Source organism: Nasonia vitripennis, chromosome 1 (genome assembly GCF_009193385.2).
Source record: "Nasonia vitripennis strain AsymCx chromosome 1, Nvit_psr_1.1, whole genome shotgun sequence".
NCBI lineage: Eukaryota > Metazoa > Arthropoda > Insecta > Hymenoptera > Pteromalidae > Nasonia > Nasonia vitripennis.
In genome coordinates this window covers 30,324,027-30,347,192 of record NC_045757.1, presented here as the reverse complement: position 1 = coordinate 30,347,192, position 23,166 = coordinate 30,324,027, and the positions used below count along the sequence as shown (strand labels likewise).

The 23,166-nt window shown below is 36.0% G+C and overlaps 6 protein-coding genes across 20 annotated transcripts; 2 read left to right on the top strand and 4 right to left on the bottom strand.

Annotated features, from left to right (window-relative positions):
• Window positions 1–1,302: 1,302 nt before the first annotated feature.
• LOC103316448 (speckle-type POZ protein-like) lies at window positions 1,303–3,267 on the bottom strand. The gene is made up of 2 exons (XM_008210038.4): window positions 2,662–3,267; window positions 1,303–2,549 (listed from the first exon to the last, which is right to left on the bottom strand). Exon 2 carries the CDS (start codon window positions 2,497–2,499, stop codon window positions 1,432–1,434), a length of 1,068 nt encoding a protein of 355 aa, XP_008208260.1. The 5' UTR covers window positions 2,500–2,549; window positions 2,662–3,267; the 3' UTR covers window positions 1,303–1,431.
• Window positions 3,268–4,037: 770 nt separating this feature from the next.
• On the top strand, window positions 4,038–7,847 carry LOC100115758 (sodium/bile acid cotransporter 7). Of its 2 annotated transcripts, XM_031920971.2 has the most exons (7): window positions 4,038–4,224; window positions 4,339–5,088; window positions 5,185–5,359; window positions 5,882–6,108; window positions 6,183–6,326; window positions 6,544–6,808; window positions 7,289–7,847. In XM_031920971.2, the coding sequence occupies exons 3-7, from the start codon at window positions 5,200–5,202 to the stop codon at window positions 7,531–7,533; spliced, it is 1,041 nt and encodes a 346-aa protein (XP_031776831.1). In that variant the 5' UTR covers window positions 4,038–4,224; window positions 4,339–5,088; window positions 5,185–5,199; the 3' UTR covers window positions 7,534–7,847. The 2 variants fall into 2 exon arrangements, with proteins under 2 accessions (XP_031776831.1, XP_008208266.2); XM_008210044.3 differs by lacking the exon at window positions 4,339–5,088 and having other exon boundaries at window positions 4,056–4,224.
• Window positions 7,711–15,416, bottom strand: LOC100115800 (RNA-binding protein 26). Of its 8 annotated transcripts, none has more exons than XM_016986930.3 (12): window positions 15,254–15,367; window positions 14,536–15,131; window positions 13,566–13,684; window positions 13,193–13,487; window positions 12,947–13,108; window positions 12,512–12,873; window positions 11,435–11,695; window positions 10,177–10,782; window positions 9,472–10,072; window positions 9,141–9,366; window positions 8,369–8,641; window positions 7,717–8,268 (listed from the first exon to the last, which is right to left on the bottom strand). In XM_016986930.3, exons 2-12 carry the CDS (start codon window positions 14,592–14,594, stop codon window positions 8,185–8,187), a joined length of 3,048 nt encoding a protein of 1,015 aa, XP_016842419.1. In that variant the 5' UTR covers window positions 14,595–15,131; window positions 15,254–15,367; the 3' UTR covers window positions 7,717–8,184. The 8 variants fall into 8 exon arrangements, with proteins under 8 accessions (XP_016842427.1, XP_031776825.1, XP_016842419.1 ...); XM_032595803.1 differs by having other exon boundaries at window positions 14,536–15,164; window positions 15,254–15,307; XM_016986938.3 differs by having other exon boundaries at window positions 7,711–8,268; window positions 11,513–11,695; window positions 14,536–15,416.
• Window positions 15,417–15,881: 465 nt separating this feature from the next.
• Window positions 15,882–17,785, bottom strand: LOC100677962 (60S ribosomal protein L9). Of its 6 annotated transcripts, none has more exons than XM_031920972.2 (4): window positions 17,665–17,785; window positions 17,108–17,255; window positions 16,388–16,715; window positions 15,882–16,056 (listed from the first exon to the last, which is right to left on the bottom strand). In XM_031920972.2, exons 2-4 carry the CDS (start codon window positions 17,243–17,245, stop codon window positions 15,950–15,952), a joined length of 573 nt encoding a protein of 190 aa, XP_031776832.1. In that variant the 5' UTR covers window positions 17,246–17,255; window positions 17,665–17,785; the 3' UTR covers window positions 15,882–15,949. The 6 variants fall into 6 exon arrangements, with proteins under 6 accessions (XP_031776832.1, XP_031776833.1, XP_032451697.1 ...); XM_031920973.2 differs by having other exon boundaries at window positions 17,108–17,252; window positions 17,665–17,748; XM_032595806.1 differs by having other exon boundaries at window positions 17,108–17,252; window positions 17,348–17,695.
• A 118-nt stretch (window positions 17,786–17,903) lies between these two features.
• LOC100678475 lies at window positions 17,904–20,374 on the bottom strand. 2 transcript variants are annotated; one of them, XM_008210047.2, is made up of 8 exons: window positions 19,955–20,355; window positions 19,833–19,870; window positions 19,567–19,715; window positions 19,331–19,420; window positions 18,672–19,184; window positions 18,493–18,597; window positions 18,304–18,415; window positions 17,904–18,217 (listed from the first exon to the last, which is right to left on the bottom strand). In XM_008210047.2, exons 1-8 carry the CDS (start codon window positions 19,956–19,958, stop codon window positions 18,095–18,097), a joined length of 1,134 nt encoding a protein of 377 aa, XP_008208269.1. In that variant the 5' UTR covers window positions 19,959–20,355; the 3' UTR covers window positions 17,904–18,094. The 2 variants fall into 2 exon arrangements, with proteins under 2 accessions (XP_008208269.1, XP_003426872.1); XM_003426824.2 differs by having other exon boundaries at window positions 19,833–20,374.
• Window positions 20,375–20,963: 589 nt separating this feature from the next.
• On the top strand, window positions 20,964–23,158 carry Cox5b (cytochrome c oxidase subunit Vb). Its single transcript, NM_001172342.1, has 3 exons — window positions 20,964–21,150; window positions 21,368–21,450; window positions 22,587–23,158. Exons 1-3 carry the CDS (start codon window positions 21,078–21,080, stop codon window positions 22,797–22,799), a joined length of 369 nt encoding a protein of 122 aa, NP_001165813.1. The 5' UTR covers window positions 20,964–21,077; the 3' UTR covers window positions 22,800–23,158.
• The last annotated feature ends 8 nt before the right edge of the window (window positions 23,159–23,166 follow it).

Below are 23,166 nucleotides of genomic sequence, written 5' to 3'. Positions count from 1 at the left end.
CAATCTTTGTACAACCTCTGCTGTTCGACGAATTTGACAATATGCAAATTGAACATCATTTGCTTGTTTAAATGTGATAAGAAGTTATTGACATATCCTTATGCAAGATAATAACTATTTATCAGCTTTCGCTAATTTTAATAATATACTCAAAATAAAGAAAATTTTGTTACCAGTTGAGACTTTCTCGATGTGACTGCGACGACTGCCCACCTGTATTGTTTACATATGTGTATGGATTCATGACACTTATAAAAACACCAATGAGTAAAATCATATAATATTTATGATGTTAACGTTCATGAAAATTATAAGCGATTAACCGATAGTCACGTCGAATTTTCGCGTGCATTATATGCTTGCACCTGGATGTATAATCATCGATCGTTTTTAATAAATCGACTAAAAATTATACATCTTCGACTAAAATTACTTGCATACAATGTTCTTCATAAAATTTAGACGTGTGCTGATTTGATCTGCCTGTCTGCGAATTTCAGCAATTTTCATTTCAAAGGGGGCAAAGCAGCTTACAGGGTTTTAATTGGATTCGGAAGTATATATATTTATTAAAGTTTTCCGGGAAAAATGCTTGTTATTCACTTCTTCTAGTTTGTTTACCAACGCCTAGTTTTGGTAATGAGATAAGAAACATAATACAGTCGAAGGTTGGGGCTCTTACTCGGAAAATCACTGCTCAACGTACGCAGCCATGTGACAATTTCCCTCAACCTCAATGTGGGGTTGAGCGTACTATACTTATAACAGCTATGCTCCTAAAGCCACACGCGGTGATTGGTGAATTCGTCGCGTATAGCGCAGTGAAGAGGCGGAGACTTTGATGCAGTTAGACACCGTCAGAATGTAGCTGATGTGAATTCACCACTGTGTCATCTTATTTTCATTGTATTTATGATTTTGCATAGAAATACTTGAACCCATTAAAAATTAATAAATTTCAAATATTTTGAAGATTCGTGTTTTTGTGCGCCTTGAGACCCAAAGCCAAAGTGACTGTTTAATGTTGTCGGTGCTTAGGTATGTATAATTGTATAGCGACGTAGCATATATAATTGCAAATTTGTTATTAAGAAAAATAACGTGCTCGAAAACTACTCCGATGTTAAAAGCATGCAGACAATTAAATAAAGTCATTAAAATTTAATAAAATATTGTAAACAGGATAGGACCATTTTTCATCGTTATTACAAATCTTATAAAATAAGAAAATACGAGCTGTTTTTTATTTGCAAACTTTTGCAAAATATCTTGATTAGTTTTTCAAGATATTCACATGTAAACGAGTTTTAAGATACACATGCACGTAAAGTAATTCGTCGAACGTTACAAACAAAAGAAATGTTAAACAATAACATTGAATAAACATATGAAGTAAGCACAAACACGATAATAAACATATCAGTAGTAGAATTAAGGCCTCTGCATCAGGACTTTAGTGACTTTCAGCAGCGAAGCCGGTGACAGCGACTTCATAATCGCGTCGTAATCCTCCGTAGCAGCGAACTCACTCCCGTAAGTGGCTAGAAATGTCATCGCGGATTTGTGCAGTCTGGTTGTCTCGTAGAGATCCACTAGCTTGAGAATTTCGCCGACGTTTTCGAGAGAAAGCTTAGCGATGACTGCCTCCTCGCACATGAGCCGCAGCGCATCGAGATGGTACCTGTCGGCGGCGGCCAGCAAATCAGTCGCCAGCTTCCCGATGTTCCTGACGTTACCCGTGTAAATGAAGTGCAGCACTTCCGCCATGATGACCGGATCTTCTTTGTCGAATTTGACGACGTTCTCTTTGCTCTCCTTCATTTCGTGATCAAACATGGCCGCGAACACGCGGCACCTGGCTGACAGTATGTTCTTGTGGGTCGGAAATTCTTTGTCGCCCACGACGACTGTCACGTCGCTGAATTTTGGCACTTTCAGCAGTAATCCGAAATCTTCTAGGATCGACTGTTTCGAAATGGCTGATGCACTGTCTGGGTTGGCTTGAGATCCGGCGTAGGTAATGCTATTGCGAAAGCGAATTCGAAATTTTATCGTGAGGCTGTCGTCAGAGAGGTACTTGTCAAAAACGTCTTTATTTAGGAAAGAAGCATGTTGTATGTCAGACACGCCTCGTGTGATAAATAAATTAACCATCTTTTCCGTCTTGCATATTGCTTCTTGGCTATTTATTTCTTTTATAATACATATTTCGGCAGCCACTTTCGTCGTACCAGTAGGGCACGAAATTACTTTAAGGTCCAAACAAAAATAACTATTGTAATACTCATTACGTCCGGTTGGATATGCTTTTAATTGGAACACGAACTTATCATTGCGATTATACATACTAAATGTAGGTGATAAGATACATTCGCCATTTTGATCGTCCCTACAATGAATAACATTCTCTATCACCCATCTGTACGTAAATTCATTAATCTGTATACTCGTTTTGCCGCTCTTATTGAAAAAGGGCCCATGCTCATCAGTTCTATTCATTTTGATACGACGGTTATTGTATGCGCTACTTGCGTTAGTCGAATCGATATCTGAAACAATTACCGTCGGCATTGTATCAATATAATTTACGGATAAAACGCGTTCCATTAGCTATTCAGAATTATACGCGAGTAATTGTTGTATATATACGTATATACATACCTATAGGTATACGAAAAAAGAGTCACGCAAATTCGCAAGAGCTTCCTCGCAATAATTGTTCCACGAGATGTGACAATATGAAGATGCTGTATTGGCAAAATAAGCGAACGACTGCGCTCGACAGCTGTCTTACTGTTAGAATGAAATGAAAACTACGAGTGAACTGACCAACTGACAAGTGACAGTTGAGACCGCCGGCGCCGATACGCAGAACGTGCGGTATGCGCGCATGCACCGATTTGCTGTTATGGCCTCAGGCCGATGGCGAATAGCTAAAGAGCTCTCTTTGTACATATATAAAATATATATTTATTTAGTACATAGACTGTAAAAATGCTGCTCATCCATAAAACTAATTCTCGTAAATATTTTTTTTAGTTCTTTACGATATCTTATACTCGTAATAAATACTTGGAACTTTTTAACCCTTTTACAAAAATAATGTGCATTTGGATTCTTCTCCACCATTAACAGACTCTGAGAAGGTCTTGGAATATTCTTCCGCGGAGCGTTACAGATATCTCCGTAATTCCGGTCAAAGCTGGAGAACTTCGTCTTCAGCTTTTGACTTATACGTATTCATAATTCTGTATTTCTCTTAGAACTCATGTGACTATTATAATTTTGTAAAGAGTCTTCTGGCCCGTTTAATATTATTAAATAAATAAATTAGATCTCTTTAAAAATTTTCTTAGCAATGAAAAAAAATGAGGCAGTTCAAAAAAACTCTGCAGGGATCTATGCACAGATCTCTGCACATTCTATTCGGAAGGGAATATTGTTTATGTATATGTATGATTGTTTATTACATAAGTACGCTTTCTGCGACGCATGACTGATCCTTTTATTGCGGACCAGAACATTCTGCTCGCCATTATCTTTATATTAAACACCTGTGTCAGGGTGCCTGCTGTCTGATGATATGTGCACGATTACAAGTTGCATGTTTTTCAACGGATCTGACATACCATATACCACATACCATCGGAAAATAATCCCCATTATAGATGCATACTTCATATAAATTTTCTTTTACATGATTGTGCGGAGTTTATAACTTCCGTTCTGTAATATAATCTTATAATTATGCACAAAACTACACATGCTAAGTTTTTATAATAATTTTTCTAATTTTCTGTCTAAATATAAGAACGCATCAGAAAGTTGTTTTTCGCTATGGTTAAACCATTTAAATAGTACAGACATATACATCCTCGCAGCTGCGCTCTGGTATCCTGTGCTCGCACGCATATAGTCGCATCTCTTCGTCAACATTCGATTTTCGCAGCATGCGCACTGCGCCTGCGACTACTACTATATATATATATATATATATATATATATATATATATATATATATATATATATATATATATATATATATATATATATATGCATCGCGAACAGTGCCCCCGCAGTTTAGTCTATAAAGTGACCTTTTCCCGAAAAAGTAGAGTATTATACGTCTGGACCAATTCGGATATGTGCCACTGACAGCCGATTAAAATTTTGTTTTCTATACAGAAAATATAATAACACCACTGTTTTACCCAAACAGTCTAAGTAAGTAATCATACAAAGGCACTATATTTACCATAAATTGCTATATAGAGATATATTATCTTAATTGCGATGCTTGGTTTTTTCTTTTTTAAAATTCAGTCGTCTTTTTTTTAGGAAAAAAAGTGAATGAGCATCCTTAGCAGCATATAATATAAAACATTTTACAAGGACATTTCTCACATATTTTCATCCAGACTGCATTTTTTAATTATCTCGATTTTTTTCCTTTACTTATAACTAATTGGTATTGATTATTTTTACTGAACTCTTGTTTTTCTGTTTCACTACTAATTTGTATTTCGATATAAGAACACATGTTTGATTATATAAGACAATAAAGCTCCTCTGGAAACTTTGATCTGATCACTGCTTTAATAAGCTTTCTCTCGCCCATGTCACTGTAATTAAATTAGATCCGACCGTCTGACAGTAAAAACGACAAATTGTTTCAGTCATGTGTCTCGCAGTAGATTGTATTATTATATATTAGCACTCATCTCGATCTGATGCACAGAACGCCTTTTACAGTATATTCTCTTAGACTGCAATTTTATCAATATTTTATCTATAGAAGTTAAACTCTTTTGTTTGTTAGACTTGATACTGTATGAGCATTGAGCGTGTATAAAAATAGAAAATGTACAGATTACAGAGATTTACATTTCCAATTAATTATCTTGATAAAATCAACAGATTTTATAATGAAACAACTGATATACATTTTTGTACACTGCGAGCGCTGCAACCATAGTTTATAGACATTTTCCTTTAATTTTCTTAATTCTATTTTTTATATACTTGCATAAATATTTTTTTATTATAATATCTTTGTTAAATGAAGTTTAAAGACTGAAATAAAACCAGGTAAGAAACTTTCAATATCTCGTCGATGTCCGTGTGAACGTTACAATACTCCTTGTGACGATATTTCCTCAAAATAATCGTATTTTATTTTTTCAGATCGATGATATTTTAATGGAGGTTGACGTTGAGTGTAATAAACCGCTGATAGTTACAGTATCGCAAAAAAAGAAAGTTAAAAGAAAAGCGATTCTCTATCGATTCAGTTTCTTCGCGTGTATGAATATTTGTATGATACTGGCCTTTTTCACTTCTAACTTGGGCGGATCAAAGGGTTCGTCTACCAATTTGACTAACACTTAAATATTTTCAACATTTACGTTTAACACTTCACAAATACGCACATACATGTAACTCTGAATTTTTTTGTTTCAACTTATTGACATTTACATACATTTTCACACGCGGTGAACACTATTATTATTTAACAAAAAATTTATAAGAAGTGAATTATTAAGTAGAACGATCAAATACACAGTAAATACACTTTTGATCTACAATCACCAGTAAATGTTGAGTAGATACAAAAGAAATACGGTAAGGCAAATTCAGAAGTAAGTTTTTTCTATAATAAATTATATATACATATACTGATTTCTCAATATAGCTTAATCAAAAGCAACTATCTGAAAAGCTTTGCCATTATATTTGTCGCTTACGTGTATAAAATTCACGTCGAAATTAATTTTTACAATTCTTCATGGATGCACTCGTTATACAATAAAAATTCAGCGTCAACAGTGTAGCCGCGATCGATCAATCCTTTATTCAACTGACTCAATTATTCGATATTCAGGACTTATCAATGGAAACTTTGTCATCTGGTATTTTGCCGTACCACTGATTTACTTCGAGGCTGGTCTTTGCTGCAATTACCGAGCCCTCTTCTCAGTGTTTCGCGATGGGTATCTGCTCTCTTTTCTGATGATCTTCATATACGTACTGATCCCGATCGTCGCAAGGATCGGTAGCTACTTGCTGGGCAGCGCCGGCGTCAACAGTCGCCTGCTCAAAGGAATAGAAGTAATTATTAAAAAATATTTCATCTTATCTTATATGAATTATTGGAGACTATAGACAATTATAATGATTTACAGGTCTTACACTGCCTACCTCCACCATTTAGTACAAGTTTAGTCTTAAGCAGAATCGCAAACGCTGACATCCCTACAAGTGTTGTCACAATTTTGATCTGTCATTTTGGAGGGATGCTCCTGTCACCTATTTTGCTGTACATAATGGTAACTAAATAAAAACAAAACTTAAATTAAAGTAAGAACATACATGAATTGAGATGAAAAATAATAACGACAAACGCATATATAGTTTTTACACAATATTTATTCAAAATAAATTCGTATCTCCATATATGTAATTATTATTATATCACGCATGTATGTATATTTTTTTCATCATTCTTCATTATTATTTTATTTTTCATTTTATTATCATCTTTAGCTTGGAGCGACGGTACCGCCACTAACCGAGATAAATTTGCGCGAGATCACATACAGCACGCTGATACCGTTGGCGATCGGCGTCTCCCTCAGATCCATTTGCTTCAAGGAGCAACAATCCGTCGCGTCCTTGTCCCAAGTGGATCGAACCAAGTGGATATCCCAGGTGTTGCTGTTGCTGACGGCCTACAATCTCTTCTGTGATGCTTTTACCATTGACGCAGCTGCGCTGTACGCGATCGATATCCTTCTATGCGTATTTATCGGTGAGTTCTTCGTTCTTATTTGGAAAAAAATCTTTAATTTGTCGATTTTTATATACAAATAGCAAAAAATTTAGTACGATATAAGCTTCATAGTTTTGTTTCTCTTACGTTATTAAAGTTGTAGATCACTGGTTAATCTTAAGCTACATTTTAATAATTGTACTTGGTATGACAATAACTTCAACAAACATCGTTTTTATTTTTATGTAAATGTGTGCGCTAGACTTCAAATCTACCTTGGTTATTCCTTTTTGTAACAAAAAATGTAGTTACACACATTTCAGAGCCTGAAACTGTAACACAGTTTATGATCTATTTAGAAGGAACGTTATGTAACACTAGCTTCTACGCTTAACATCTCAGAATATTTGGATACTTAAAAAAGACTACAATATTCGCTAAAAAAATATAATTAATGTCATATTTTATTAAAACATGTAGTTAGATCGTACTATATTTTTGCCTAACTTTTTTGAGCAGCCTGCCTGAGCCAGGTACTGATGACGTGCATCTGCTGGACGTTGTGCAGCACGTGGCTGAGTCAAGACGTACTGCTGGCAACAGTCTTCACATGCACTTACAAGTCCATAGGCTTCGGCGGATGGCTCATGCGAACGGCCTTTCGCAACACGGTCCAGACCGCAGCGGTCAACTTACCACTGGGAATATTGACAGTAGCGCAACTGCTACTGGGCAGTTTGTTAGCGAGCTGGCTCGCACCGTAATATTTTTTAGTGATCAACATCGTGATTCTAAAATGATTTTTTCACTGAAATGTTTTGAAGCGAAAATAGTGAAAAATATCTGAAGAAAACAAATCTAGCCAAAAAAAACTTTGTAATAAAATAATAAAAGCAAAATTTTGTAGTACGAAAAGGTTATAAAGAATAAACGAGTTCAGATTTTGGATTCCCATACAAAACATAGCGATTTTATTCTACAAATAATGGGATAAATTTTAGTTATTCGTCTGTTCTTCATTCTTTCTTTGTTTTCTTTGTTTCTTTTTTTTTAAATCAGTTACTTCTTTTTTATCTTATTTTCTTTTTTCTGAAAACTTATTAGTTGGTGTCTTTCGTGACGCGCGCTTTATACGACAAAGTTTTCGTCTATACCATTAAAATGTGCATGGTATACATAATTATAACAAATATTTTTTTAACACTCAATGTACACCGAAGTGCTTTCACACGAATCATTCTTCTATCGCTTACACCTCCTTTCTCTCTGTTATACATGCGAATCGATCTTATTAAAAACACCGATCTGCAGTGCGGTATTAAATCATTTAGTGCCGTACGCACGCAAATTTGATCGAAAGATATTCTTACAATTTAAGCAATAAAAAACATTCGTCAAAAAGGTCACAGAGTTTGCTATCGCCGCCAGCTGCGTGGCTCGCCGTCCTCGTCTTCAATTTCTTCATCTTCATCCAAAAGTAACGCCTCTACATCTGCATTCTGAAAAATCAAATTTAAAAAAAATCAGTACATGCTTCGAAATGAATTATTTATATAAAAAAAAATTTCATGATTGGAGCTTTGTAAAAACGAAATTTACCTCTAAATCTATTTCTTCATCAGTCATTGACTGTAATTGCTCCGTAGATCGTTGAGAAGGGGTTGAGCTTTGTAAGTTTGTACCAGAGGTGCCTGAACTATTTGGTGGTGGACGATGTAAGTATGGGCTTGCTACCCAAGTAATGGATAAAACTCGGTCTTGAAAATTTCTGCCTTTCGACATTGCCAACTCTGCTTCTTTTCTTGATTTGTAATTAATTACAATAGAAGGAGTGGCGTCATCCACCATTTGACTGACGATTTCACCGAATTGCTTTAAACACGTAAAATATTATTTGTCTTGTGTTGAAGTGGGCGCAAAATATTCAAGGCCACTAAATAATACTTTAAAAATGATTAGCAAGAATTATTTTATATGTAGACAGATTACCTCGACTTGAACATGAAACATTAACCATGGATGATATGTTTACCGTTGTTTAAACATTCAATGATAAAAATGACAATAAGTAATATTATAATTTTTTTTTTCCAAACAAAAAAATTAAAAAACGAAATAATTGTTTAAAACGACAAATCAACATTTTGAATAGCATAAAGTGTTTATACATATCAACTATCGAGCAAAACTTTTAATAATAATGAATATTAAAAATTAAATTCGTAAGTAGCTGATATCTTGCACAAATAAAAATGAATTCTGACACGTAACTCAAATTAAACGTCCTTAAACAAGTTAATAATATAATGATAGTAATAATCCCGTAAAAGTAATATATACTTAATTTTGAAGACAAAATAAAATACAATACCTGGAAATGCGCTAATACTTCGGCTTTCTCCTCGGTTTCATAACCAGAGACTAGAAGATGCGTTGGCCTATGGTCGACGGAGACATGGGTGAAGTTTGTCGCTCCACGACCACGTCCTCTGAAAGGATGAGTGCTACCTCGTGCTGGCCTAGTTGGCCTTGCTCCTCGCCCTGCGCTAGCGCTGTTTAAGCCCATCGCAGCAGCTTGAGCTCTTAATTCTTGCAACCTGGTATTACAAAATAAAATTTATTAATTTTTTCACAATTCACACAATGAACACTGTAAGCTGAGGATACGATTTGTAGAAATTTAGTACTGAAGAAATCCTTACTTTTTCTGCAATTCTGTCGAGTCTTGTCCTTCTTGTTGCGCGGTCATGAGATCGAGCTCAGCATCCAGTATCTCCTTCTGTGCTTGCTCTCGCGTCTTGATCTGCGGCTTAGTTGGAGCTACAGCACTAGCCTGCCCATTGTTATTACCCGTCGCAAGATCTTTTCTTAAACTGTCTATCGAACTCTGCACTGTTTTGATGGTCTCCATAATAGCATCCTTTTGATCGGGACTTTTCTCAGCACGCTCGATAAGTGACTTCAACTCGATCAGCTGTTTATCGAGAAGCTCCTGCTTACGCTTACGAAGGTCAGCTGTGAGCTTCATAGCTTCTTTTCGCTTCTCCTCTTGCTTCTTCTTGAGCGTTTCCTTAGCAGCGAGCATTTCTTGGTTCTTTTTTATGGCGAGGACTTTATCGGCAACCATAGCTGCTTTGGTGGCTGAAACTGGAGCTAAAGGCTGGCTAACCTGCTGTTGTTGCTGCTGAGGTGGCTGTTGTTCTTCCGTTGTGCGGCGAGTTGGCACGTACTCATTGTCGTCAACCTTATTAGGTGCTGTTACTGCGGCACCAAGTCTTTCTTTGACTGAAGGTCGCTGACCTCCTGCAAAAAAGTAACAGGTCATTGTAAAATCAAACACTTTTTCGATCAAACATTTTCAAAATATTAATAAATGTTTCTTAAATAAAAAGTCCTGAGTAACTTACCCTGTTTGCCAGGCGGCACATTCTCGATAGCGCCAGCAGCAGTGTTATTGTTAACATTATTATGCCAGAAAACTTTGATGAACCTATTGTTCAATACAGCCTCGGTGCTCCTGTAGGCGCTTTTGGCCTCGTTGGGCATCTGGAAGGTGACGAGAGCAGCCTCTGGGTCACCTCCGAAATTCACTTGTATATTTACAATTTTGCCAAACTTGCTAAAGTGATTGTTCAACTGAGTAATGTTGTTCAAGCTTCGCGGAACTTTCTTCAATTCCAGAGAGCAATTGGATGAGTTGTGAATAGAACGCTGCTTGGGGCCAAGTCGGTTAAAATCGAAGGCCTGTTTGCGTTTGAGCGGATTGCCAGTAGGATGCGAATCTCGCTGTTGTTGTTGTTGCTGATTTTGCTGAGGATGGTGCTGAGGATGATGAGATTGTTGTTGTTGCTGCATTGGCAAATCAGTCGAGTTGGCATGCGGAGCTACGGGGACGCTTATGAGCTCGCGCTGCCCCCTACCGTACATTGGTGGACCAGGAGGGGGTGGATGCCTACCCCACGGTACCTGTGGTTCCATGCTTGGAGCGTCCGGGTTGTACTCCGTGAGTACATCTACAAGATGAGTCAAAGAATTAATGTTTATGATTTTTTTTCTTCAACTTTTTAACAAATATACAACGATGGATAATTGTACACAAAGTATTTAATATAGATTAAAAATTATTTTGTCGAATTACAAACTTTACCTGATTCAACAAATGTCAAATTTGCAGTATTGAAAAATGATGGTTAGAAAATGAAAATATGATGTTAGTTTTGATAATGAAACAGCAGAGTAAGTTCGAGAATGAATAATAAAGAATGTATTTGTTTGAGAAAAACATAAAAGCTTGCACTTAGAAAGTAAAGACCTACACTTGCAAAGCTCACTTCATAATTTATCAAAGGACTGCCAGCAGCCAGAGTCTAGAGTCTAGTACTATGTAGAGGTGAATGAACTCAGCATAACAAAGTTCTCAGAGTGAGGAAAGAAACTCTTTGTTAACATTCCATGCAAGAACAAACAGAAGTTGATCGATAAACGGTATTCAAAATTGCTATGTCTAACATTCTCTAATAAAAAAAAGTATTAGCCACATGCATTCTTCATCCCATTCACACTAAATTTTGAAGTTAGTAACACCCATTCAATATAGAGGAAAGAAAGAAAATCAAATAAAAAGCCAAAATGAGGAACGACAACGAAGAGTCGACAGAGACGAACCCATGTTAGCGTGATGCTGATTGCGAAGATGGGGTGGCGGTAAGCTCGCGAGCGGCAGGTGCGGTGGTGGTGCGTTACCGTTGGGACCGCCGACGCCGACTGGACCACCGGCTGTAGCTTCTGGGACCGCGGCGACGGGCACGGCTCCTGGAGCCTGAGGCCCAAATGTCAATACTCGACTCAATGCCACGTCTTCCAGGACGACGGGGTCGGTGCCGTGGTCATATGGACACAAGTCGCCTCTCATGCAGTAGCCCTTCTCTGAAAATTGTTAGATGTTTGTCGGTCTACGTGTGCTCTCTTTGTTCTTTCATATGCAGTGTTTTTCTGTTATACATCAATTTTTTTCTATAAGTTTTCGTTATTGAAACTATAGTTGTCATGCGCCGCAAAAAAAAATGTTAAAATTAACGAAAAAAAAAACAAAATGAAAATGTTTACGATTCTGTCTTATAGTCACGTGTGGTAAATTTTTCGCGTGAATCGGCTATTAAAATAAGTGCTTTTTTATTTACTAATAAAACTAGAAAGCATTTTCCGCATGATTGTAAAGCTAAGCGAGAACGTTGCAAAGTCATAAAAGCTGTCTTCTGGCATCAGCTAGATTTTAATGAGGTATCGTGCTGTGTATGAAATGCGTGTGATCAAAACAATGTAGCGTTTCAAAATATTGACAGTTTCAGTTTGATACGATTGAAGCTTCTAATAATAAATACAATATGAATAAACATGAAGTTTCAAATCGTTTAATTGAAACAGCAGTTTAGGACTTAGAATACTTATCCAAACATTTGTTGCAGAAACACAATAATTTCTCAGATAAGTCATTTTGTAATTTTCTTAGAAAGTAAAAGATCCTTGAAATAATTTTGTAAAATATCTGCGTATGATTAAGGCTTTATAAAAAATGAATCGTCGTTCCAAAAACCCTTTATAAGCTGCACAATAACATAGTAAAAAAAAAACTTTAATTTCTTCATCGTGATCAAGCTCTCAACAAACTTTTCATACATAAAAATTTCACAATTCACTAAAAGCGACACCCTCTGGAAATATACACAAATAAGTAGTACTCACCATCAAAGTCCCGGCAGCGCCTCTTGCCTTGGAAATTGCCTGACCTGGGCATATTCGAAGCAACAGCAACAACGCTCTGTATCGATTGACTAGTCGTGGATAACCTCATGTCCACATCGCCGTGATTGCTATCCTGCGTAGGAGTCCCACCTCCTGGACTCGCTCCGCCATCCTGCATACGGTCGAGCCTGCCGAGCTCACCGCGTTCCAGCCGATCTGCCTTCTTGCTCCGTTCCATGGAACGCGAGCGTGACCTGATCGGCGTGGGTGAGCGATTACGGAAGCGCGACCTATGCTCACCCCTCGATTCCACATCGCGCATCCTCGAACGTAGGGGCGAATTGCTGCGACTCCTCGTCCGCCTGAAAATAATCGATTGATTGAGTGTTATTATCATTAACACTCTTGGTTTCTTTATGATATGACGATGTGTACCTGCGTTCATGTCGACGAATATTCATTGGAGGAGACTTGTTTCTCCAGGCGCGACTCCTATCTCTTTCTCGATCACGTCTTATATGCTCTCGACTTCTGGATCTCCTCCTATCCCTGTCCCATGACCTTGAACGTGATCTCGTTCTCGATCTTGGTCGACCGCTATTATTATAAACATTAAAGGTGTTATTAGATGGCTACAATATACAAAATAGCTATAACTGTGAGAACCAATTACAAACTTACCGACTGCGTGGTCGCTTTTCTCTCTCTTTTTCCTCCTTTTCGGATTCTGACTTTCGTGTCTCGCGCTTGACAGCATTCGTCGGTGCCGAGCCGTTAATATGAAGTGCCGGCGTCGTAGTTACTGTGTTTAATGGAACAATATTGCTCGTTTCGACTATTGGTGCTTGAGATACTTGCGGGGTTGTTGCCGTTGGAGGTGTTCTACTACCATCCTCTTCATCTTTTACATCAGAGGGCTGCTTGTAATCTTGTGTTTCTAACGTCTTAAACAATAATTCTACAAAATTTGGTGTTTCTAAAATTGGAGAAAAGATAAATTTAGTATTGAATTTCGAACAATTGTGAATGGTTAGCCTAACAAATCCAAATATACCTTGCTGTAAAAATACATCAAGCTGCTCCACCATACCAACTCGGAGTTCATCTAAAGTTTTATCCTTCTTAACTAATGCATATACATATTTTGCTAAAGCCGCTGGATCGGCATCACATCTGTAAAAGAAATGAAATATTTCAGTTAATCAAGCATCTTATCAAATAGTCATAGGATAGGAAAGGCTACAAGTTTCTGTTTAAGACTCGAATCAAAATGGCTGATACAACAGAAAATAAATCATTGGAATGACTTTGTAAACACATGAGAGTTACTTATTTTGCTGCCTACATGGCAACATTGCTTTCTATCAGTAACATCTATTCATAACTACCAACTGCAATCATTCTACGAAGTAATTAAAATATGAAGAGAGAAGCTAACAAATTGACGTATCATCTCCCACTGAGCTGTAACACTGCTCGAGCAAATCGTTCGAACATCCATGAATTTGGTGAACTAGTGAATATAAGTTACAGGTAAACACTTGTACACCTCTGCGGCAAATCAGCTATCAGCCAAGGAATAAAATCACAAACCAAGATTAAACTGTGTGTGCGAGCCTCAAGCCCAAAAACGAAAACAAAGTTAACAGAGACTAGAATATACCGCGAGCCTCTATATCTCTCACGGCGCGTTTCAGGAAAATAGCCGTTTTTCGGAGTAGTTACGAAAACGTCACAGCACATGCATTGATATATATCTATACATATACAGATACCCACACACACACACACTCAGCAGGATCGCGCGTGCATAAACAGAAATCAGCCTGTCTCGTTATACCGGATTAATGCTTATGAATTATCGAATGTGGAGAGATAACCAAGAGATCGGTGGAATTGGGTCGTCGACTAGTCCGGGAGTCAGCTCGGGCAGCTGTGCGACGGGAAGGTATGGCGCGAGATAGAGAACGTGTATGCGTGAAAGGACGGCGTATACACAGAGAAGAGCCGAATGGCCTACTTACAGCGGCTCCAAGACGGCCGTCAGCCACGCCTTGAACTGGTCCGGGTTCTCTATGATCATCTTCGTCGGCTCGGGCTTGCATCAACGTCGTCTTGCTCGTGATGACTCGGGGTAGACGCGTCGTCAGCAGGCAGCTCTCCGCGAGGGCGACTGGCGCTCTGCGTCGTATCGCGCTCTCTCTCTCTCTTTTCTACTACAGCGCTGCTGTTCTTTGCTGCGCTACTGCTGCTCGAAACTTTTCCCTCGAGGTGTCTCTTTTTGTCGTCCGCTCGATTATTCGAGTTTGGTTTTTCTGTAATCGCGGATGATTCCCGTCGACGAGGTACACTAGAATAACTGACTGAAGCGCAGAGCTCGTAAGTACTCTCGCAAGACCGTCGCCATTGCTAATATGTCTCTAGAGGTGCGCGAATGGTCTGTTACTCTGTTGTCGTCTCTCTCGCGCTCACTGGCTGACTCGCGTACGTACGTCGTATAGGCTCTAATACAGACCGCTGCGACTACTGGTAACTGCACGGCCTCCCCACTGCGCAGCGCTGCTGTCTCCTGGACTGCCAGTCGACGTGAGAGAGATTGGCGTTGCAGCAGCCTGTATATCTATATGTATGGACTTGCGGAGCTATATTGCTCCTGATAGACGTATATATAGGTATATCGTATATGCGATAGTAGTAGAGAAAAAGGTGATGGCCACCACACGCGGAGTGTACTTTACTTACTAAGTATACTTATGCGCGCGAGCACGAGAACATCGTTTCAATAGCGGCGCGCGGGGCGCACAAATGTCTCTCGTGGTTTTCAGCTTTTTTTTCTATATGTATCCTATAGGCGCAGCACTCTATAACGAGATTATGATTAGGCGATGAACGAGAGCGGTTTACTATGGGACGCTTGAATAGAGCATAATAATATACTATTCTCTTGTTTTTATTTCCTTTGGGTTTGTAATATTTCAATAAAAAGATTTTCCTTTGGTCACACTCTTATTCGTCGTTAGAATAGAGTTTTGAATCCAAGAATGGCGTGAATCAAGGTTCTTTTTATACAAAAAAACTTACTTTTAATTTAAAATTATCCAATTTTTTAATTTGCTTTGAGAAAAAAAGTAGGTCAATGTATGATGAATTTGCTGTGAGTGCCATATTTTAAGATTGTATGTTATGATAGTTTTTTTTGTAACAATAATTTTCACCTTATTGTACAATTAATACCATACAAGTATCACGATTAACGTAATTTAAATACTTCTTGTATTATTCAATTTTTACATTTCAAGCAATCCAAATCAAATAAATGGAAATGATAGTTTTGAATATTATATACAAACTAAATAATAATGTTTCGAAATTTGATAAATGACAACAGTTTATTGATAAAATAAAAAATCCTTTTTTATATTGTTCTTAAAAATGTATTTATTCATCATCCTGGACAACCGTCGTCTTTTCGGATACATACAAGCCATCTAAGAACTTTCTGATATCCTTGTTTTTGACAGTCGTGGACTGTTGGATGAGAGCAGCTAAAAACAAAAAATATTGTTTGTTAATAAAATACTTATTCATTAATTTGAGATAAAATTATTAATATTCAAGCTTGGAAGTACTAAAATTTTTATTACCATCATCTACGCCTATTTAGTATTTTTTAGATTATAAGAGCGTAAATATTATTTTATGAAATAGCTCAAATTTTTTAATCAAGCAATGTTTGACATAAATTAGAGGAAGCATTAAAATGACTTATATTTTTTTGTCACCAAAAATCAATTTTGAAAATGAATAGAAATCAAAATTACATGCATAGTTTCTTTCTTATGTTTTCATGTTCACAAGCCGATTAAAATTTTTTACCTGATCTCGAAACATCTTCTAGCGAGTTTCCTTCCAGGATAAGTTCATCCTTCTGTTTCTGTGAGTTGACAACAGTGACACCAGGTGCCATCTTAACTCTACGAATAAACTTTTCTCCCAAGAAGTTACGGATTTCAATAACTGAGTTATTTTCAGTGGTAACACAGTTGATGGGGAAATGAGCGTATACAGCCCTCATTTTGTACTGATATCCTTTGGTGACTCCCTTCAGCATGTTTTCGATGTGGGAGCACACGGTACGTACAGCTGCAAGCTCCTTCTTGGTACCAAACCATTTTTCTACTCGTAGCAACCTAGAGTTGACCATCTAAAGCGGAATATTGAGTTTTATTAGTCAACAGAAGATCATCAATATAAAAACTTTTGGTTTATAAAATCTTTAAATCAGTAAGGATTAATCATTTATAATTAAATGAAGGGGAATCCACTAACTCATCATTATGATTATTCTTAAATGAGTTTATTTTTTTACTAAGAACTATCACTGTTAAATAAGTATTATGGTTTCTTGTACAAGTCAGGTAATGGTATACTAGTACTACGAATTTTCCTTTAAAAGTAAAAAGGTATCATATTGATAGACTTCCAAATGATATACTTTCAATGAATTTCATAGAATGAAACAATAAAGCAAATGTAAAAGTTTGTGTAATTAATGAAATCATTAGAGCTTTACATTAAGGAGAAATATATACATACACGAATGTCAAGAGCCAAGTGCTTGAAAGAGCGCTTCAGGACTCCCCGTGGTCCCTTGACTGTGACAGTCCTGGACTTGACTGAAACAGTCAATCCATCAGGGATCTTCACAGTTTGATTCGTGACAATCTGCTTCATCTTGCAGCTGCTGAAAAATACAAACGATTTGTTAGTCTAATGTAATAAACACCAAAAAGGCAATGCAATCAGATTAAATGATGCTAAAAAGACGAGTATCACGTAAACAAACACTCCACGAGTTCCGCTAAACTATTCGTAACACAATAAAACGTAAGCGTATCAATTATGCTACGTCAAAACACTGTTTAAATAATTTTATTATCCTTAATATGCCATGGACACATTGGTTGTGCTCGATAACAACACAGATCTAGGTTAGGAATTAATGTCGAAGTTTAAGTACACTATTGCAAAAAATATTAAATAAACAATGCAGAAGAGCGTTGGGGGAATGTATTTTCAGCATTCTTTTAAGAAAATATATTTTCTTCGCGTCGATTGCAACGGCTACAATATTGCTCGAAATTCCATATTACCTCACGCACGTCTCCAAAAGACCGGAAAGAGAGGTGCGGAGCGGGGGGTCCGAATCATTCGGACTAAAAGACCGAGAAGACCGCGAATCGCTAGACCAGCGTCCCACTGTGCGATATCACTGCTGTGCGAGGTCGCCACATGTATCAATTTTGTGATTTTAAAATTTTTGTTTTCAATTTAGCTTATACTTATTCGAAAATTAGAAAAGGAATTTTTTTTTAAATAAAATAGGCATGAAGATTTTAACAATGACACGTTTATTTCATCAATTTGTTAGAAAAATAAAAAAAATAAAGTTCAAACTAAAAATAAATGTATGCATGTTTTAGAATTTAATTCAAGAACTTTTGTAATTTATAAGTAATGTATTTGTAACTTTTTATAAGTAATGATTTAGTTAACCATATAAAATGAGTTATTTGTTTATACTCAAACGATTAATGCCTTAAACTTTTCTTCAATGTGAGATGGCAATTTGTATTCATCAATATGAGGTAGAATTCGTCTTCGAAAACAGTTTCTTAATGTTTCTGTTGATCTGTTGGTCAAGTACTGAAAATAATATGATATAATATTAGCTGCATTGAAATGGATTTTTATATTTATAAATTATACTTGTAAACTTTGTGGACACTTACACCATAACTGTGCATATCATTGAATACTTTTACTCCTTTAGCTGCATGTATACTGTTATTTTGTATCAAATACTTCAATAAGACTCTTCTTTCTTGCAAACTAAGATTTCGCCTATAAAAATAATCAAGAAGATTTATTAGATTAATTTTCGTTTGAATAGAATATATTGAATAGAAATATTTACATACATTGGATTGCCATGCTTTAAATGAGGCATTGGTTCTAAAAAACAGGATCGTATTTTGCACACTTTTTTTTCCGAATATTGCTGAGGTTTCCACCACTGAACGTCTCTGAAATGTTATTAATTTATTATTCTTAGAATGAATGAAAATTTAGATAAAATAATTGTAACTTGAGAATTTACTGTTCAAAATCCATTTCTTCATCAGATGATAATTCATTATGAGATGAGTTGGAGTCTTCTTCACTGGAGCTTTTATTTTTTTTTATTTTTTTTGATTTTGAGGTACTAACCATTGGATTTTTTACAACACTTTCAACTTTAATTTTAGTGCATTTGTTCTGTTCATGATGATTTTGTGTAGCAGCATGAAAGGCAGTTGTTGGTAAAGATAAAAGATGATCTTTAATTTCGTCACTATTTCTTTTAAACTTTTTATGATTTTTTGGCGATCTTTCGGAGTCTGATGGGCTCCTTTCTGATGACTTAGCCTTGCTATTAATTACTTTTTTTACATCTTTATTACTCTGTTCAGATCGCCCTGTTTTGATTCTAACTTTATCAACCAAATCAACCGATTCAATCGGTTCAACTTTAATATTATCATTTAGAAAGATGTCATCCATTTCATCTGAAGATGTATCGACTTCAAATTCTACTGAACATAACTCACAATATACCTGTTTATCATAAAACCTGTTAAACAAAAAGCGATTTTAGTAACTGCATAAAAAAAACTAAAACTTTTATCAATTACGACTTTGTTAATGCTATTTACTTATATTGTAGATATTTTATTTCAATTTATTCAAAATGAATACTTTATCTAGAAGTATTAATACCGTTTGAGCGAATCATTCTTTAATAAAGATGTTGCTTTATAACACCTTGTACTACCATTTGGACATTCAGGAAGACTTTCATTTATCCATCTACAAATTAAAAATAGATATGAAAAAAAAATTTGAAGTTTGAGACAATATTTGAATTCATTCAAGTATTTCTATTATAATGATTTCAAATAAAAAACAAGATTGTATACAAGTCCAATTGATACAGTCCAAAAATAATAAAATACCTGTATAACTCTATGTCTAGTGGCTTCTCTGCTCTGATTGAATGCAATATGTAACATGGTTGATAAATCTTCTTATCCTTGATGGCGTATGCGTTTCTTATGCCACAAAAAGTGTAAACAGCATCTTCTTTTACTTCTCCTCCTAAGCTCTGCATCAAATATAAAAAAATAAACATACGAATTTTAGAATAAAAAATAAAAGCAATGAATAATTAAAAAATACTTAAGTACTAAGCAACATTCTGGATGCAACAAAATATGAATACCGTGACAATTCTTTCATAATCTCTGACACAGTCCGACTCTAATTCAGGAAATTCAAATTTGAAACTGTAACCTTTGAACAAATTTTTGTTTCTTTTTACAAATGTATTTCTTGGATCGTTACTCATGGCGTTTTATCTTTCCTTTGTGCTGATATACTCTTATTGGTTTATAATAAATGAGATTTGTTCTTGAGTTTGCAAACGTCGGTTTCAACTTGTATCCTGAATATCATTCCTGATCGTTGCACGACGTTTCCGCGAACTGCCAATCGCAAACACAATAAGAGCAGCAGCGCAGCAGCGTCCTGCTCATGTAGCAGCAGCAGAGACTGATAAATTGGCTTTTTATAGCGTATACAAGTAACCGACACCAACGGAATTTTTTTGAAAAGTTGACGTATAAATGCAGAAGAAAATTATCCGTGTGGATAAAAGCACTTCTACAAAATTTCAGATGTACATATACTTACTAACGAAAAATATTAAAAAGTCAGTAGGTATCTATGTTTACAAAACAAATGAACTTCAGGGTAAGACAATTCATTCTACTTTATCGGTCAAGCGAATTACCTCACCTGCACCTCTTTATCGTTTGGGCACGACACTTCTCAATTTTTCCAGATTTTTCAAAGGTGTTCTCTCGTGCATTTCTCAATCTTAAACTTATTAAAATTATTCTATAAATGTATAACTAGATCACTACTGTAATAATAGCGCTCTATGGCTAATACTAAAATGCATTTAATTATGACATTCTTTTAGAGCTTCAAGAAATGAATAACTATAAATAATGCAAATTCATAAATAATTCTTTTTGTGAAACAGATTTTCTTAAATTTCCTAAGAACGAATAAAGATAAACTTAATTATTATTACGATACGTATATGTAAACAAATATTAGCGACTCTATTAAAGATTTTGTAAACAGAGGAATCAAATTATTTTTATGGATATAAAGCAAACTTTAAAAATCAGCAAATAATTATTAAACAAGAAACAAGTTACAAGAAAAACAATTATAAAGGTTTGCGCGCAGCTGCGTAGTTGGCGCTATTGGTCAGTCGTGTCGAAAATCGACGGTCTTCGAACCATCTATCGCGCAGCGAGTAAACTCCGGTTAATCCCTCTGCGCAGCTCGGTTGCAGAGAACCAACAGTGAAAATCAGTAGACTGCTCTTTTACCCACGACGTCGAACTAAGCGAGCTCGCGCGGCTCTGAGTGTGTGACCATTCGCAGCAGGAACATGGCATCTCTGTGCAGACGTGCGATTTTCCAGGTCGCCAGGCGTCCCTTGCACATGTCCGCCTGCAGATCAAGTAAGCGAAAAACCGCGAAAGATGCCCAGGGCCCGTCGCCCCGGTCGCAGCTCTGTGTTTATTCCCCCGCATTACGTAAGCGCGGACAGGGCCGAAATCTGCGGACGACGTCTTTGTCTATAGCCTGCAAATTATAATCCTTTCTGCGTCCTCTCCTTGCATACAAACTTTCGATGTATCTCTCATCTCTCACATGTTATGTTATTAACTTTTCCAGTGGAGGAGAAGATGGCTGATCCACTCGATCACGCGACTGGTATCGAGAAAGCGGAGATGCTCGCCGAACTTGCTGGCAACGACGTGAGTGGATTCGTTTTTTCGCTTTTCACAGTCACACTATATACGCATGTCGACTACTGACTCTTTTATGCTATAACAAACTGTTAACTCTACTGACTGTTATGAGATGAGAGGAGTTATTTTGAGCGATATTAGGGATGAGGCATAACATTTCTGTTGGTTTGACGCTTGCAAGGTCCTATTTGTTGTACTCTTGTACTGCGGGGAACAATGTGCTCCAAAAGACTTTCTTTTGGAGCGCAGGTGATTACAATTGGTGAATACAATTTCATACTGAACAATTTTACATAAGATTTCGCCATATCTTTTTCTGAGAAACTTCAGTTATCAAAGATTGCACCACAACGAAGTCAATTCTTACTGTTATTTTTGAATTGCGAAAATGTTGTACCTGTAATAATTAATTTTTTTTAAATTCTTTTCCTCTATCATTTGCTTAAACTGATTGATGTGTCTGCATCAGATAACAGAACCAAGAGCAAGACAAAGCTCTGATATTCATGACTGATACATGTTTGTTAGAAACAGTGAACATTTTAATGTGATATTTTCTATGAATCTGACATACTATCAGAATTGGATAGAAATATTTTTTATGTTATGAAAAATTGCTTTATCTCTAATTCTATTGTTAATGGTATGGCAAGACTAAGAATAGGTTATGAAGATACTAGATCTTTCACATATGTATAGTATTTAATTTTTATTTTTTATAGAATATAAATTTACTAATTTATTTAATATTAGAATTATACCATATTAGTTTTTCATAAGTTAGACCTAATGATAAATTATGTTATTTGGAAAAATATTCAGATATCAATTTCTAACTCAAAAGAACATACCTTTAACTATTAATTAATACCTTTTATAGATTTGCTAGCTTGATTTTGAAGTATAATTTTGAACAGATTGATTTGTATCATTCAGTTTATGTACCTATGGTTACAAAATGATTGAACCTATTTATATAATAGCAATATGTATATGTTTTTAAATCTTTTCTATTTTGACCTAAATATTATCAATTTTATAGGCATAATAACTAATTGTAACCTCACTTTTCCATGCTCTATCCAATTGAAACTAATGTATAATCACTATATTGACTTATATTAATAATTTCTAATTTTTAGGATCCCTTTGATACTAAAGTTATGAAGCGTGGACCTGGAACTAAAGAATGCCCGAATCTAGTTGGTAGTTTCTTTAAGAGCCGACTTGTTGGATGCATTTGCGAAGAGGACCAGCTTCACGTTAACTGGATGTGGCTTCACAAGGGAAAACCACGACGCTGTGAGTGTGGTCACTGGTTCAAACTTGTTGAGCGAACTCCAGTCCAAGTTTAATCAACCCACTGGACTAAGCTAGTCAATTGTTTGAACCATCTACCTTAGAATTAATGCGTTATTAGATGATAACAATCAAGCATTAGGGTGGAACTTATTTGCATCAAACATCCAATTATTTTTCTTTCTTTCTTTCTTTCAAGAGAGTATGTTGAAAAATACAATATTCATATGTAAATTACTTGTAACGAAAAAAAAACGATGTTAAAAGTGAGTAAGATGATACAACTGTCCTCTCTGAAATTCATTTTTATTGCAATGCAAATAAAGTACGTTTAAAATATATGTTCATAGTTAGTGGACAAATTCCAACTTTTTCCCCAGCACTAAATTATTTCCTTAAATATTCTAATTGTAATAAAAATTA